At 51.3% G+C, this 16,497-nt stretch overlaps 1 protein-coding gene across 1 annotated transcript in view; it reads right to left on the reverse strand.

Annotated features, from left to right (window-relative positions):
• Atp10b (ATPase phospholipid transporting 10B (putative)) overlaps nucleotides 1–16,497 on the reverse strand; it is a 129,915-nt gene that overhangs the window by 25,781 nt on the left and 87,637 nt on the right. The window contains exons 6-11 of the mRNA XM_042699612.1: nucleotides 9,290–9,375; nucleotides 8,225–8,331; nucleotides 7,573–7,704; nucleotides 5,661–5,788; nucleotides 4,492–4,744; nucleotides 3,047–3,285 (exon numbers count right to left, since the gene is read on the reverse strand). Coding sequence (XP_042555546.1) covers nucleotides 3,047–3,285; nucleotides 4,492–4,744; nucleotides 5,661–5,788; nucleotides 7,573–7,704; nucleotides 8,225–8,331; nucleotides 9,290–9,375 — 945 coding nt within the window. The remainder of the gene's footprint in view (nucleotides 1–3,046; nucleotides 3,286–4,491; nucleotides 4,745–5,660; nucleotides 5,789–7,572; nucleotides 7,705–8,224; nucleotides 8,332–9,289; nucleotides 9,376–16,497) is intronic.

Consider the following 16,497-nt stretch of genomic DNA (forward strand, 5'->3'; position numbering starts at 1 on the left):
GGGTCCCATGGCCGTCAGTGGGGGTCTCCCCACCCCAAGGCTGGGTGGGGAGAGTAGGCCCAGCTCCACTCTGCTCTCCTGTCAGCTTGAATAAGTCACCCAGTTCACCCTGGAAGCTCACCGATTGGCGGCAGGCTCTTGTTGCTATGGCAACCCATCAAACTAGAGAAGAGAGCAAACAGGTTGGGCCTCCCCCCTCCCCTCCAGTTAACCCTTTGTGGCATGAATGCTCCTGTGTCCTCCTCTCCTTCCTCACCTCTCCCTGACTTGCACCTTTCCTTCCAGCTTCCCCCCAGAACCCCTGAACGATTCCTCTAGCTCACACAGGTTTTCTCCTGTAACAGTGGGGAGAGGCTGAGAGGCAGCTGCCCCTGATGGCTGTCCCCGGGGTTGGTGGAGACACACACTTCAGCTCTGCCATCTGGCCTTTGATTCTCTTTGAATCCTTAGCCGGTGGTTGTGATACTATCATAGAAACAGATTTCCTGGGTTGCCCTCCTATGATGGAAAACACTGGGAAAGCCCAATGCTCCCTTGGACAGCACACGGTTGCCCAACGCTCACTTCACAGGACTTGGATTGCACGGGTGGCTCACGCCTGTAATCCAAGCTACTCAGGAGGCTGAGATCTGAGGATCCAAGCCCAGGCAGGAATGCCCATGAGACTCTTATCGCCAATGAACTCCCCAAAAAGCTGGAAGTGGTAGAGCACTAGCCTTGCACAAAACAACTCAGGGACAGCACCCAGGTCCTGAGTTTAATCCTAGTACCCCAGTACCTCTCTACCCCCCTGTATGAACAACAAATGGGTTGTTAAAGGCAAGTTTCCCACCAATGGGACAAAAAATCTGTGGAAATTATACAGTGGCCTTTGAATCCCAAAAGAAGAGAGGTGTAGGCCTCTAATCCCAGCTCTTGGGGAGGCAGAGGCAAGAGGATCTTGATCTGAGGCTGGTCAGGTTAATAATAGTCTCAGACCCTATCTGAAAACAGAGGCCCCCCAAAAATATAGGCTGAGGTATGGCTCAAGTAGTAGAGTGTCTGCCTAGCATGCTGCAAGGCCCGGAGTTCCAACCCCATTCCTTTCCCAAAGCAGGTGTTTCTTTCCATATCTGATCTTAGAACTTCATTTGGGACTTTGAGGCCCGGGCAGCAGAGGCGGGGCAGGGAAGCCCCTGCCCCAGAAAGGAGTCATTAAGTCAGGGCTCAGGGCTAGCTGCAGCGGGCAGGGTGGGTGGGGCTTCCCCCTGCCTCCCCCGTGTTCTCCAGGTACAAACTCCACAGCCCCGTCCCCGTGTTCTCCAGGTACAAACTCCACAGCCCCGTCCTGGGAAGCATTGTGTGGGAAGAGGCTTTTGGTAAGGAAGGGCGCTCCGCTGGCGGCCTGGCTTCCTACCGGCCAGAAACGAAACCTAAGGCTGTTTTATCTTCCATCTGCCGTGCTATTAAACCTTGGCTCAGAAATGGCCATTTTCCTAAGTATATTACCTACCTCAAAACCACAGGCTTTATAGCGGGCAATTAAGACAGAATTATTCCTGCTTCCTCGTTTTTGATAGTAAAAGAATAAAAAAAAACCCCAAGCAACAACAACATGAAAAAAACAAACCCCAGGATGCATGCAAGAGGGACAACTCAGGACTCAGGGCCTGCTCTGTGTGTGTGTGTGTGTGTGTGTGTGTGTGTGTGTGTGTGTGTGCACGCAGGTGCGTTGGTCCTGGGGCTTGAACTCAGGGCCTGAGCGCTGTCCCTGAGCCTGTCTGCTCAAGGCTAAGGCTCTGCCACTTTGAGCCACAGCTCCACTGCTGGTTTTTGGGAGATGAATTGGAGATGAGTCTCATGGATTTTCCTGCCCCAGCTGGCTTTGAACCATGATCCTCAGCCTCTTGAGTTGCTAAGATGACAGGCTTGAGCCACTGACTAGTATGTGACTCACTATTTGATTTTCTAGAACAAAGCAGGATGAAAATTATAACTGAGGCCCCGCCAGGTAACGCAGAAGGATGGAAAGATAGGAGTCCACAGGCTGCGGTCATCTAGTGAGTCGGCCGCAGAGCTGAGACTAGAACCTGTGCTTCAGGCCTTGCTACCTAGACTCTTCTAGAACCCCCTAAGTGCTGCTGCACCCTGCCCCCCTTACTCTGCGGCCGCCTTGGGTGAACAAGTCACTGTCCCATCCTTACCCACCCATGGCGAGAATCGAGTCCTAACTCATGTCTCCATTTCCTTATTGCTCCCGAGTGAACTTTGAACTTGAGTTGTCAGCCAGGCAGCGATGGTCCCGGATCTGGGGTGGGGGGGGGGGAGCTCAGGGCTGCTGTGTCCCCCAGCACAGGAGCGCATCACACGGACACCATCCACAAGGATGACCGGAAGGCCAGAAGTTCAAGACCACCCACGGCAACAGAACAAACACCCCCGTGTCCAAAGTAAGTAAAGAAAACTGCTGTTCAGGAGGCAGAGGTTTGAAGCCAGCGTGGGCAGAGAATCTGTGGTTTCTAATAAACCTTCCCGCCTGGGCTGGCCTTGCCACGATCCTCAGATCGCAGCCTCCCAAGTCGCTAGGATTACAGGGGTGAACCCCTGGCCCTCAACTTCCAATCTGTCTCAAAGAGAAGCAAGAAATCTCCACGTCCCGAGGACATCTCTCGGTTTCTGAGCCCACACAGGCCCGAGGCCGCCATGTGGAGAATCCTTTGCCCTTCCGTGCCCTAAAGCCTCCGCGTCCTCTCTTCCTACCACGGGACACTCGCAACTCAAAGAGGTAAAACAAGGACACAGGCTCACGCCGGTCATCCTAGCTTCTCAGGAGGCTGAGATCTGAGGATCAAGGTTTGATCCCAGCGGGGGCAGGAGAGTCTGTGAGATTCTCATCTCCAGTGAACCACCAAAAGAAAAAACACACACACACAAAACGCAAGTGGTGCTGTGGCTCAAGTGGTAGAGTGCTGCTCGCCTTGAGCAGAAAAGCTCAGGCACAGCATCCGGGCCCTGAGTTCAAGTCCCACCACGGACAAAAGCCCAACCAACCAAACCAAGGACTTACTATGGGGCTGCTGAAGGCCACGGGGGCCTGCGGGCTGTCCCAGCGGCCTGCGGACCTTTGCCGGGCGTGGCCCTGGAGGGGCACCCGGGCACTCTGGCTCCTCCTCAGCGGCTGGGCACCGTCCTGACTTCTTGTGGCCGCTTGGTCTTGGGCCGCTCTGGCGGGGAAGGGCAGGCTGTGGTACTGGGTCCACTCTTCGGGGTCCGAGTCCCGCTCCTTGGGGGTCTCCAATCGCTTGGCTGCAACAAAGGAGATTGGTCATGCATCGGCTGGCCAAGGTGGGGGGGGAAGCTGGGGTTCGGGGGGGGGAGCAGGGGAAGCGGCTCTAGGGCTCTGAAGACCGGGCACTGGGCTATGGAGACCAGGTCCCCGATCTTGCCTCCAGAACCTTCTTGGGTGTGTGTCTGAGCTCCGACTTCCCTCACATCTCTATTTACCTCCTAGGACTGCGTGGAAGTGGCTGACCGGGAGTGGTAGCTGCTTTTATTGTTATAAAGAGATCTCCCATGGTGGAGGGGCTGCGTGCGGCTCCCTGTAACACCTTCTTTGGCATCCTCCACCCCTCCCGCCCAAAACGAATGAGCGCTGTTCCCCTGAGGGGCTCTTTTCCTAGTTAGAAAGTACGTGTGTGTGCGTGTGCGTGTGTGTGCGCGTGCGTGTGTGTGTGTGTGTGTGAGAGAGAAAGAGAGAGAGAGAGAGTGTGTGTTTATGGCAGGGAAGTGGTTGAGTCTATCAGATCTTTTTTTTTTTTCTTTCTGATGGTCCTGGGATTTGAACTCATGGCCTCCTGCTTGTAGGCAGGTGCTGTACACATGATCTACAAGCCCTTAGCCCCTTTTGAGTAGCCCCTCATATTTTTGCCCAGGGCTGACCTGAGACTGTGATCCTCTACCTCCAGGGCTCCTCTGTAGCTGGAATGAGAGGCATGTGCTACCACTCCTCACTCACTAGTTGAGCTGGGTGGCAGGGTGGAGGGAGGGGCCCTCTTGGTAACTTTTTTTTTGTCCAGGTTGCACTTGAACTGTGACCCTCCTGATCTCTGTTTCCTGAGCGGCTGGGGTTACAGGAGTGAGCCCATGCATGGGGGTGGTCAGGTTTATAGGCCAGCCATGTAGGTGAACCGTCTAATCTGCAACGTCTTACAGCCTTATCTCCTACAGCAAACCACTGCGTGGTGGAGGGTCTCGCCAGTGGGGGCCAGATCTGACCTCTGTGTCCAGACCTGACCTCTGTGTCCAGACCTGATAGCAATGACATGTCCCATCAGGCAGCCCAAGAAACTCCTAAACCTTGTCTCCCCAGGAACAAGTGTCTGCCCCAGGAACAGACACTTGGTGTGAGAAAAGCCATCAGACAGAGAAGCACAGGGCAGGGTGTGTGTGTGTGAGTGTGTGTGTGTATGATGTGGTTCAAGCGGTGAGCCCCTGGGACCCCGGCGTGTGCACCGTTCTCTTGGTGGCGGAACTCGGAGCCCCCGATGGTGCAGCGGCGGAACACCATCTTGTTCTCGGTGAGCGTGCCGGTCTTGTCGGAGAAGACGTAGTGGATCTGGCCCAGGTCCTCGGTGATGTTGAGGGCCCGGCACTGAATGGCGGTGCCGGTGTCCTCGTCGTACAGGTCCAGGTCGTGGTGCAGGAGGAAGATCTGGCCAAGCTTCACCAGCTCGATGGACACGTACAGCGAGATGGGGATGAGGATCTGAGGGGAGATGGGCAGGCGGCATGCCGTGAAAGCCGGAGGGCAGCTCGCAGGGTGGACTTCCCCCGAGGGACCAGCCTCCCTCGGATTCTGAAATCTCCTGGGGCCTTTCTTCCCCCTGGGCTGTGAGGGTGTCTGTGGGGACACGGCGAATGGGGTGCATGGATGGTGGGGGTGGTCACGGGGGTCGCAGGGTCGGGGTCAGAGTCAGCCCGGGTTTTGGAACTGGACTCTAAGCAGACGGACATCCTGGAAGATTCTGGTGCTCTCAAGTCACTCAGGAGGCTGAGATCTGAGACCCTGGGTTCGAAGCCAGCCCAGGCAGGAAAGTATAGGAGACTTTTACCTCCAATTAATCAGCTCAGAGCCACGAGTGGAAGATGTGGCTCAAGTGGTAGAGCACCAGCCTTCAGCAGAAGATGCAAAAGGGACAGCTCCTAGGCCCTAAGTTCGCACCCCAGGACTGGCACAAGACGTCACTTTTAAAATGTATGACCCTTGTGAGGCCCTGGTGGCTCACGCCTGTCATCTAAGCTACTCAGGAGGCTGAGATCTGAGGATCGAGGTTCAAAGCCAGCCGGGGCAGGAAAGTCCGTGAGACTCTCATGTCCAATGAACCACCAGAAAACCAGAAGTAGAACTATAGCTCAAAGTGGCGGAGTGCTAGCCTTGAGTGACAGCACCCAGGCCCGGAGTTCAAGCCCCGTGACAGACAAAACAACAATGCTGCGGGTAGGCACATCATGTTTTCCTCCCATGTCCCTCCTCGTCTATAACCAGCGAGGGGACAGGTGTGTGCGGGTGGCTGAGGCCATCTTCTCTAGCAAAGGCAGGTACTACAGAGCGCACCTCCAGGACTGGGTCCTGCAGGTCCTGCTGTCTGCCCCGTGGCTGGCAGATTCTTGGGGCCTCCTACCTGCAGCAAGATAATCATGGTGAGAAACATGTAGAACCCGCCCAGGGCCGCAGGCGGGAAGTTCCCACTGGCGTCGGGCACATCGAAGGGAGGCGGCTCTTGAAAGGTTCCGTTCCAGAGGCTGTGACCTGGGAAGAAGCCACACAAGGGGTGAGGCAGAGTTCTCCCCTCAGTCCTTGACCACATCCTGGAAGTGGGATGGGGGTGGGGGGCTCTGGGGAGGAGCCCAGCCTGACATCCCAGCAATGATGCCCCAAAAAGGTGGATTACAGTCCTGGCACATGTGAGACCCTATCTCAAAAACCAAGCAAACAACAACAACAAAACCCAGCAAAACACAGGGTTGGAGGAATGGCCCAGCAGTAGAGCCCCTGACTGGCAAGTATAAGGCCCGAAGTTCAAACTCTTACACTGCCAAAAAGAAAAGCAATCAAACAACAACAAGGGGCTGGGAAGGTGGCTCAGTGGTAGAGCGCTTGCCTTGCATGCATGAGGCCCTGGGTTCGATTCCTCAGCACCACATAAGCCGAAAAAGCTGGAAGTGGTGCTGTGGCTCAAGGAGTTGAGCGCTCGCCTTGAGCTGAAGAGCTGAGGGACAGCACCCGGGCCTAGAGTTCAGGCCCCAGGACTGACAAAAACAAACAAACAAACAACAGCACAAAAACAGATTCCCCTTGATGGGGCTCCTTGTGGGAGGCTGAATAATGTCTTGCTCCCAAGATATACCCCGGGCCCTGGACTGTGTTGTATACCAACATGGGCCTTGCAGAGGTAATTAAGTCGTAGATTTTCAGATGGGAGAGGAGCCTGGGTTTCCCAGGTAGGTTGAGGGTGAGCAGAGCTGTGCGCTTCTCACAGGGGAGCTTCTGTGGGGAGAGGAAGGCCATGCGAGCCGGGATTCAAGATGGAGCAGGTGGCCGCAAGCCAAGGTATGCAGGCAGCCACCGGAGGCCGGAGCTGGCCCAGAAGTGCTGTTTGGGATTGCTCAGTGCGTCCATTTGTTACAGCAGCGACTGGGAACTAGTACCTACACCTGTGCCCCGCCCTGCAGAGAGCCATCCAGAGCCCAGGGGGTTGATGGTAGATTTTTCTAGACTGTGGGGACCAGTCTTGTGACTGGGTCTTCTTGCTTTCTTCCCATGTTCAGAGAGCACCTGTGTCCCACATCCGTTACCTCCACAAATAAATCATGAGGGATATGCCTAATATTTAAGGATACACTTAACTCTCAGATTTTCACTTGCATATATATATATATATATATATATATGTATATATGTATATATATGTACACACACACACACACACACACACACACACACACACACACATATTGGTGCTGGTCCTGGGGCTTGAACTCAGGGCCTGGACTCTGTCCCTGAGCCTTTTTTTTTTTTTTTTGCTCAAGGTTAGTGCTCCACTGTTTGAACCACAGCTCCATTTCCAGCTTTTCGATGGCTAAGGAGATAAGATTCTCAGCTGGCTTTGAACCTTGATCCTCAGATATTAGCTTCCTTAGCTAAGATTACTAATTTACTTACACACACACACACACACACACACACACACACACACACAAAATTAGCTCTGATTTTCTTAGCAGTACTGAAGTCTAAACACAGGATCTTGTCCTTATATGGCTTGCTTGCTTGCTTGGCTGAAATTCTACCATTGGAACCACACCTCCAGACTGGCTTTTTGCTGGTTATTTTGAAGATGGTGTCTAGCAGACTTCTCTGCATGGGTTGACTCAGAACTGTGATCCTCCAGATCTCAGGCTCCCGAGTATGGGCTCTGTCTTACAGAGGGAGAAACGAAGGCTCCGAGAACTGAAGCAACTTCCCTCGGGAGACAGAAGATGACGGTTTTAATTTTTTTTTAATTTAAAAATATTCTCTAGAACCTTCCATACCGATAGCTCCCGTGAGGCACATGAGGAAGAGGAGGCCGACGCAGAAGAAGATGTGGACGTTCATGCGCCGCTCGATCTTGCTGCGCTTGTACCGGGGCCCGCTGTTGTTCAGCATGGCTTTGGTTTCATGGCCTGAAAGAGAGAGACAGAGACAGAGAGACAGAGACAGAGAGACAGAGAGAGACAGAGAGAGAGACAGAGAGAGACAGACAGAGAGACAGAGAGAGAGACAGACAGAGAGAGAGAGAGACAGAGAGACAGAGAGAGAGGAGGTTAGTCGTCCGGCTCCTGTTGGTGTCTGTCATGGTGCACACCCCTGGGTTTTCCCCTGGGAGCTTCTAATGGATGTCAAGCCCCACTCACTACGCTCAGGTGGCGTGGGCCACAGGCCCAGATGTGGCTCACAGGCCAGATGTGGCTCACAGGCCAGATGTGGCTCACAGGCCAGATGTGGACCAGCAGGTGCTCACCATGAACCTCCTGCCTGCTCCCATGTGCTCCGCTGGGCTATCAGTGGGTGCTCAGCATGGCTCTGCTGCCCTTGGAGAGGGGCTGGGGGGAGGGGGAGGGGGAGGGGGGAGGGGGAGGGGGGGGGGAGGGGGGAGGAGGGAGGGGGGAGGAGGGAGGCAGGGGTAGCCGAGGGCCCGCCCACCTGCATAGATGACGATGCCCACGGCCACCTCCGTGTTCCTGATGGTGCAGCCTCGCAGCAGCAGGCTCTCGCTGCCGAAGCCCGTCCTGGTCTGGTCAGGATGCTCCCTGGGGAAGGGCAGACACACGTGGGTGGCTCGGTGGCTTCCGTGGTGGTGGAGAGGGGTCCCTGGGGTGGCAAGCGAACCCCTTCCCCAACTTCCCCTCTTGCAAAGGGCAAGGAACGTCGGTCCAATCTCCTTCAAGTTCAAGTGCTCCTGGGACCCAGCGAATCGCAGGGACTGTCCACCCCAGGGAGACCCTCCTGGACCCATGTGGGAGCAGCCTCGGCGTCGACTTTCTCCGGCTGTAGGTCAGGGTGTGGGGACCGGCCTCTGGCCCAGCATGGACGGTATGGGAACCCTTCCTGGCTCAGCTGTATCTACAAGATGCCGGTTGCTTGTCCCTCCATCCCCACCTCCCACACAGCCCAGTGTCCTCTGGATGGGGGAGAAGGGAGTTGTTCCCTTGGGAACCATGTCTGTCTGTCTGTCTGTCTCAATGGTACTGGGTGTTGAACTTGGGGCCTCTTTCTTGTCACCACTCAAACCAGGCCTCCAGTCCTTTGTTTTTAGCTTGTTTCTCGGATGTGGCCTGGCATTTTTGCCCGGGCTAGCCTCAGACCACGAATCCCCGCTTCTGCTGCCTGCCTGTCTCCACCTCCCCCTTTCTCCATAGAGCCAGGCAATGGCAAACACATCCGGATTCTAGAGCCAAGGCCCGGATTTTAATCCTGCCTCTGTCCTGTACTTGGCCAGGCAATCTAGGGGTGAGCCTGGGTGTCTTAGATGCTTAGACTCTCCATCTGAAAAGTGGGGATCACAATGGCTGTGTTCTGGGGTGGTAGGGAACACTGCCCAAGACAACACTCTGGGAGAATGGCTCAGAGAGGTCAGCTCATCTGCCCAAGCTCACACAGCTTGCCATTGGGAGACCTCAGACTGAAGCCCAGGTCCCCTGTCCTCAGGATTCACAGACTTAATCTGGTTTGTCATTTCAAGAGAAAAGCGGGGCGCCAGGTACTTACATATAACCTTTAAACTTGTTCAGGTGGTTGTTGGGTTTCTCGCACACAATCGTATTGCAGAAATGCTCTGGCTGGAACTGGACATCCTGAGGGAGAGGGGGAAGGTCACTGTGTTCTGGTCTTAGGTCACTGGTCAGAACCAATCACATAATCCCTGAGTGGTCCCAGTGTGTTCAACGTCCTCAAAGAGGCGGCCGTAGACACAAACGGAAGTCAATGCAGGGGAGAGGAAGGTGTCTGCCGCCACCAGGCCTGGGTCTGAGCTTAGTCAAGGCTGCCCGGTGTTAGATGGGTTCTAAGTCTGTGTCATCCAATATGGCGGCCACCAGTCACACATGGTCGTTGGGCACAGGAAGTTTGATAGTTTGACCCAGGAATTGGGTTTTAAAGTTAACTGAATTTAACGTAGCTGATTCCAGGTGGCTAGTCTAACAGCTATGACCTTGGATACTGCAGGAGCACATAAACAAAAGGCTTACATGAAAAATGTACAGAAATGTTTCAAACACGAACTCTTGGAAGGTGCAAGAAACAAAGGGTTCTAAGCTACACTAATTAGAAACAGTCATGGCTAATACACTTAGGTTATAGAATAGTTTCAGGCTTTAAAAAAATTTCTCCCTTACTCAGCTATGCATATGCATGGATGTACATTTATGCATTTCAAACAAGGATCAGTGTTTTTATACCTTCGCATATTTTAAAATATTTATGTATTAATTTTTCATCACATCATAAACACTTAAGCAGAAACTTAGTCTAGGAATACGATTTCCTTTAAATATGACACTATTAAATATTTACATTTTTATAATCCGTTTGGCTATTATAAAAACACGGTGGCAATCATAAAACAAACCATCCCACCCCCTTGAATTTAATGACCTCTCATTTCTGCCGGGCCTGTGTCTCCCAATCAATACTGTACCAGAACTCACTATTATTCTACGAGGCAGGAAATTGAATTCTATTTTTTAAAGCTGGGAGATGTGTGACTCAGAAAGGTAACAGAGTCTGCCCAAGGCTACCCCAGGTTGAGATTTGAATTCAAGACCAGGTGGAGATGGGCTGGTCTTTATATTCCCCCGCAGCCCAGCTCCATGTAGCTTAGGACTTGAACCAGATTCTTTACTTGCTTGTTGTGTTAGGTTTTTCTTTCACATTTCTGGTGTACAAGCTTTTACAGTAGAACAATGGCTATGAGACACAGCCCAAAGTGGGGAGATCTTTGTTTTCTAACTCTCCTCTTCATTCACTAATCCCATGTTCAACTCTCTCCATCTGTAGCATGGGCCAACACAAACCTGCCCATTTGGTTTGTGCTTCAGACAGTAGCATCTGCCCCGTCCAGTTCTGAACTGTGTGCCCTGTTATACCATTAGCAGCCAGTAGTGCTCAGGGGCGATTTGGGATGGGTTCCTGGCCGCTGCTAGAAAATAAGGCAAAGCTCCTAGTCTGGCCCGGGTGTCCGTGGTAGGTCTTTGACAGCAAAGGAAAGTGGACCAAAGGCCGTGACACAGTAACAGCCTGGGTGTGAGCCACTCCTCAGTGACTCAGATACAGCCAGCCACCGCCTAGCTCTTGCGGGAAGCAATCAGCTGATAAACGTTCTGCCAGCTAAGACTGGCTAAGAGCCTTGCCTGTGCCTCAAGCTTTATTCTTCTGGGCTCATTTTCCAGTACTTTTCTTCTTTGAATGTGGACAATTCCTATTATCCAGTCATTCACTTGCAATGGATAATAGCTGCTATTTAAAACTCTTGATTACCAATAATTCCACAATTAATAGATGCAGCTATTACAGTGCGTCTACAAATCTCCTTTTGGTACCAAATGTGCATTCTACAGACAAGAGTATCAATAAGTCATAGATATGTGTACCATTTTTTCCCTCAAATTTCTGTAGGAAATCTTGAGGTTATCAAATTAAAAAAACACATTTAAAAAGCTTACCAAATTATGGTAGCTTTTTATTTGGTGCCAGTCCTGGGGCTGAAACCCAGGGCCTGGGTGCTATCCCTGAGCTTTTGTACTCAAGGCTAGTGCTCTACCACTTGAGCCACATTTCCAGCTTTTTTGGTGCTTAATTGGAGATAAGAGTCTCACAGACCTTTCCCGCCTTGCCTGGCTTTGAACCTTGATCCTCAGATCTTAGCCTCTTGAGTAGCTAGGATTATAAGTGTGAATTACCAGTGCCTGGTACCTTTTTCAACAATGAATGTTCTTAAACATTGAGCCCTGAAAACATGACTGCTTAAAAAAAAATAATCACAAAGGGTCTTGAGAGAGACCTATAACAGTAAGCTCTTGGCAGAGAGAAACCCATTTTAGATCACTGGGAAAGCTGTCCACGGCCAGGAAGAAATATTCAAGAAAGATTTTGTTGGATGGAAGAAAGAGGAAGTGTCCACAGTCTGTCTTCGAACAGGAAACGCACTGACTTATTTTTCACTGTGAGTTAAGGATGTGGGTGGGAAGAAGAGCTGTCAGTCAGTCATCACCTAGCTTCGATGCCTCTGTTTCCCATGATAGACCTCCAGGGCTGAGACAGGGGTAGGGGTGTTGGGGGATGTAAGTTACCATGGCAACAGAGGAAGACACGTGGACACGTGTGACCTTGGAGGAATACTAAAGGTCGCTCCCTCCCTCCCTTCCTCCCTCCATCTCTCCTTCCCTCCCTCTCTCCTCCTCCTCCTTTCCTTATTGGCCTTTTTCTTCCTTCCCTATCTTATCTAAACGGTGAAAGCAAATGCTCTTCACACGCCAGCTTCTGAGCCAGGAGACCGAGATTTCTTCCTGGAATACAAATTGAGCGCCTCTCCCACTTCTGAGCCGCCTATCTGCAAAGTAGTGACAGCTACCAGCACTCGATGACCTTTCTGCTTCCTGGTTGGTGAAAGTTCTCTTCAAGATAACCCACAGCCGTGAAGGACAATTGCTCACAGCCTCTGTGTGAGCACCCGGCGGCCCCCAGCCTGCCCGCCCCACCGATCCCAGGGCCCCAGCCTGCCCACCCCACCGATCCCAGGGCCCCAGCCTGCCCTTGCTGCACGTGTACAGAGCTCCCAGCCTGGGCTGGAGGGCCAGGAGGGAGGTTCTGTGGAAAGAGTCAGGGTTGCTTTTTCTCTAAGTAGACAAAGAAGTTGGTTGTTGTTCAGGGCTGACACATCTTGAGCTCTTGTGATGATGTTGGCCGATCTAGGAGGCTGCTGACATCTGGGGTTGACATTCGGAGCAAATGCAAGAGAGGACACTTTTCTTTTCTGTCAATTTATAGGGAATTGATGATTCCTATAACTGTGTTTTCATTACTATCAGTTAGTCTATAAGCATAGCCTCAGTTTCTTCCTTCTTTCCGGACCCCCAGAACATTCTACGTATCTATCTGTCTTTTTTTTTCCTTTTTGGTTGATCATGGGGCCTGAACTCTGGGTCTGGGCACTGCTGTCCCTCAGCTCTTCAGCTCAAGGCTAGCGCTCTACCACTTGAGCCACAGCGCCACTTCCGGCTTTTTCTTTTTGCTTATGTGGTGCTGAGGAATCGAATCCAGGGCCTCAGGCATGCAAGGCAAGCGCTCTACCACTGAGCCACCTTCCCAGCCTACATACTTATCTTATAGAAGGCCTTTGATTCATATTCAGATGATGAATGAATCAGGGTGAGAACAACCTAAAATATGGGTGTCTGCCACCAGATGACCAATGGCCTCTTACAACCCCGGGTCTCGCATCGCCCAGATGGATCTTTGCTGTAAGTTTCCTTGCTCTCCATAACTGAGCCAAGAAAATGGCAGGAGGCGCGATGTTCTTGCCAGGGGAGAACGTGTATTTCATTGTGAGACACTCCGAGGCGGCTCACAGAAGACACAACCGTGTGTCACCTCACTTCTGCAGCTGTGAAGAGACACTCACGGTACGCCCAGCACAGTGTCTAGCCTCAGGAGGAACGCCTGGGGTATTGGCAGAATAATCAATTTCATCGCATGAACTATAATGGTTGAGTGATTAAAGAAGAAGTCTATAAGGTCAAGTGTGTGTGTGTGTGTGTGTGTGTGTGTGTGTGTGTGTGTGTGTGTGTGTGTGTAACAGGGAGAGCAGGTGGGGGGGCGTGTTTGGGGAACAGGGGGAGACCGGGCTGCTAGCCATTGCCTCTCCCTGAGGATGGAGGATATCCTTTGTCTGACATGCACAAGTTAGGCTCCTTGTACCCTGCAGTGTCATAGTTACAATGGGTATTTATTGGTGGGATGTTCAGAACTCTCCTCCTGCATAGGTTAGTTTCTTTCTTTTTTTGGCTGGTCCTGGGGCTTGAACTCAGGGCCTGAGCACTGTCCCTGAGCTTCTTTTTGCTTAAAGCTAGCGCTCTACAACTTTCAACTTTTCCTGTCTCTGTGGTACTGTGGATCTGAACCCAGGGCCTCATGCATGCTAGGCAAGCACTCTACTACTAAGCCACCTTTCCAGCCTTCATGGACCCTTCTTGGAGGATCCATTTTCAAAATCTTAAGGATTCACCAAGTCTGTTTAAACTTTAACTGGAGCTCTCCAAACTTATTGGGCCTCAGAACCAATTCTGAGCACAAATAAGTATTAGCATGCTTCTGGGAAAAATGTTAACCCACAGTGTAATACAGAGATGATCACAGCTCTGGGGCAGCTACAGACAAGGTGACAGTCCTTACAGCCCAGGGCCTTCCTCTCCCTGTTAAGAGACAGACATCAAGAGCCTCCGAGAAGGGTCTGTGATGCCAGAGTTCTTTTCTCAGCGCTCAACCTGGACCAAGCCAGTTGCTTTTCCAGCCAGAAGCTGTGTGGTGAAGAGCCCTCTTTGACATCTCCAAGTCACGGACCTATTTGTGAAAAATGAGTTCCCATATCACATGGCTGGGGACAGGGCGAAAGGAAGTGAATTTAATACCAAGTATTATGCTAGCCCAGCAGGCAAGAGAGCTTGATTAGAGAATTAAATTATACAGCTTTCTCTTGGCTGACATTCTGATGCCAAGGGTGTTAGTCTAACGGTTTAACAACAAAAAATAAATTCCTGATCCATTCCTTTCAATAAATGGAAAAGTTCCCAAAGCCAGAGGACCAGAAACAAATTCTTCTCCTTAGCACTGTAAGTCAAATGCGGTACTGATTGTCTGCTTATCAAAGTATCAAGGCCTAAATCTTCCTGACGCACATGCCACATCATTTCCCAGTGACAATTAGGCACCTGCTAAGCCACCTCTCACCCATCGGGGAAAGGCCAGCGGCTCAGGGCTCACCCCAAGAGCAAGCCAGACTTTGCATTTCAGCAAAATCCAAGGAAACTACTGTGCATATTAATGAGCTTTGAAAAGCACCGCCTAGGGCATCAGTGAGTGATGTAGCAATTGTGCTTATCTGTCCATTTCTCAGGTTCAAAACTCTCACCAAGTGTCCTTTTTCCTTCAAACTTTTCATCAATTCTTTTACTCATCTATTCTTTTGTTGTTGTTGGTCACGGGGCTTGAATTCTGGGCCTGGGCGCTGTCCCTCAGCTCTTCAGCTCAAAGCAAGAGCTCTACCACTTGAGCCACAGTGCCACTTCTGTTTTTCTGGTGGTTTATTGGCGATCAGAGTCTCACGGACTTTCCTGCCCGGGCTGGCTTTGAACCTCGATCCTCAGATATCAGCCTCCTGAGTAGCAAGGATTATAGGCGTGAGCCATCAGCTCCTAGCTAAAATTTTTTTTTGATGGGTCCTTCCTCCAATAGGTTGTTCCAAATTTCCAGCAAGTTTGCTGTTGAGTGCTTTCTACGTGTGACTCGCTGCTTTACAATTCTGTTTCCTAGGATTATTATTATTACTATTATTATTCTTATATTTGGTAAGGCCAATCTCAGCTTCAGAGATCGACTCAGAGACCAATGGGCAGACAGCCTTGATAATCACAGCAGCATGATGACGGCGATGTTCCAGTTCCAGTGGAAGCCATGGTGGCAGCCACAGTGGCAGCCGGTGGCACCTCTTAATGTGTAACTACTGGGTACCAAGCCCTAATGCCTGTGCTTGGTGTTTTAGGCCATGTCAGAACTGAGCCGACCTTTGAGGCAATCTCACTGTGACCACAGAGAAAGGAGGTTAATGATTAAAAGCTGGAGGCCCAGGTAGCCCCAAGCCAACTTGGCACACTCCCCACCATAATGGACCATCAACTGGAGGAGGAAGCAGAACTGATCTGAGCATAGCAACTCAACCTCAGCAGGACTCTATTACTTCCTCATTCACACCCAAGCCTGGAAGCGCGTGGATCCTCCATGAGACCCGTCTAAGGTTCCTTGCTACGTGTTTACTTGAATCTAAAAAGAAGGTACTACTTCTTTGTCCCAAATGCCCTCTCCTGACATTCTTGTTCCTCCACCAATACCTGCCCAGGCCCCAGGACCGCTCAAGTCCTCTTCCTCCTGTTGGCAGCCTTCCCTCTCTTCCTCAGTTTTCTCATCCTGCTCCTTCCAAGGACAGGGGTCGTGACTCTATGCCACGGCATTAGTCTCTAATGTAAATTTCAACCTATCACCAGTACCCTACCAGAAGTAGAACTGGTCAACCTCTACAAATGGAGATAACTGGTCAACCTCCTGGTGAGGAAGCATCTCTTCTCTGCCGTTCCTGTGCTGCCCCTGAGAATGTGCACACATTAGGTGTCTCTCGTTCTCCTCATGACCTACAGGTTGAGCACTGTTAATGAGCAGACAAGGAAGGACATGGTTCATGGGGCTTGGCCGTACGCAGTACAGTTTACCTGGCACAATCTTCAGATACTGGTTCTTATCCCTCTTATGAATATTCATAGACAATGTCCACTGTCCTTCACCTTTGTTAATGCCACTCTCCCTTGAATCACAAACTCTCTCTCTTCTAGCACAGATAAGGAACACACAGTACAGTCTGTATCTGACCAGGCAGCCATAGGTTCTTGGCACTCAAGGCTCTGGTACAGCTCCTGTTGTGCTGTATGTACTATGTCCCTGTGTTACAGGCTCCCTTGCTTGATAGAGAACTCTTCATGGACCAGAAGCGTAGCTGCCATGTCCTTGAATTAGCAAATGTTGAACACTGGAGGGAAGAAGGGGTACTACATGTCTCTGGGTGGTAACTTCTGCTTATAATAATCCCAGCTACTCATGAGGTGGAGATCAGAAGGGTTACAGGTGAGGCCAACCAAAACAAAACAAAACTAATA

Source organism: Dipodomys spectabilis, unplaced genomic scaffold (genome assembly GCF_019054845.1).
Source record: "Dipodomys spectabilis isolate Male_0828 unplaced genomic scaffold, ASM1905484v1 ptg000258l, whole genome shotgun sequence".
NCBI classification, from domain to species: Eukaryota; Metazoa; Chordata; class Mammalia; order Rodentia; family Heteromyidae; genus Dipodomys; species Dipodomys spectabilis.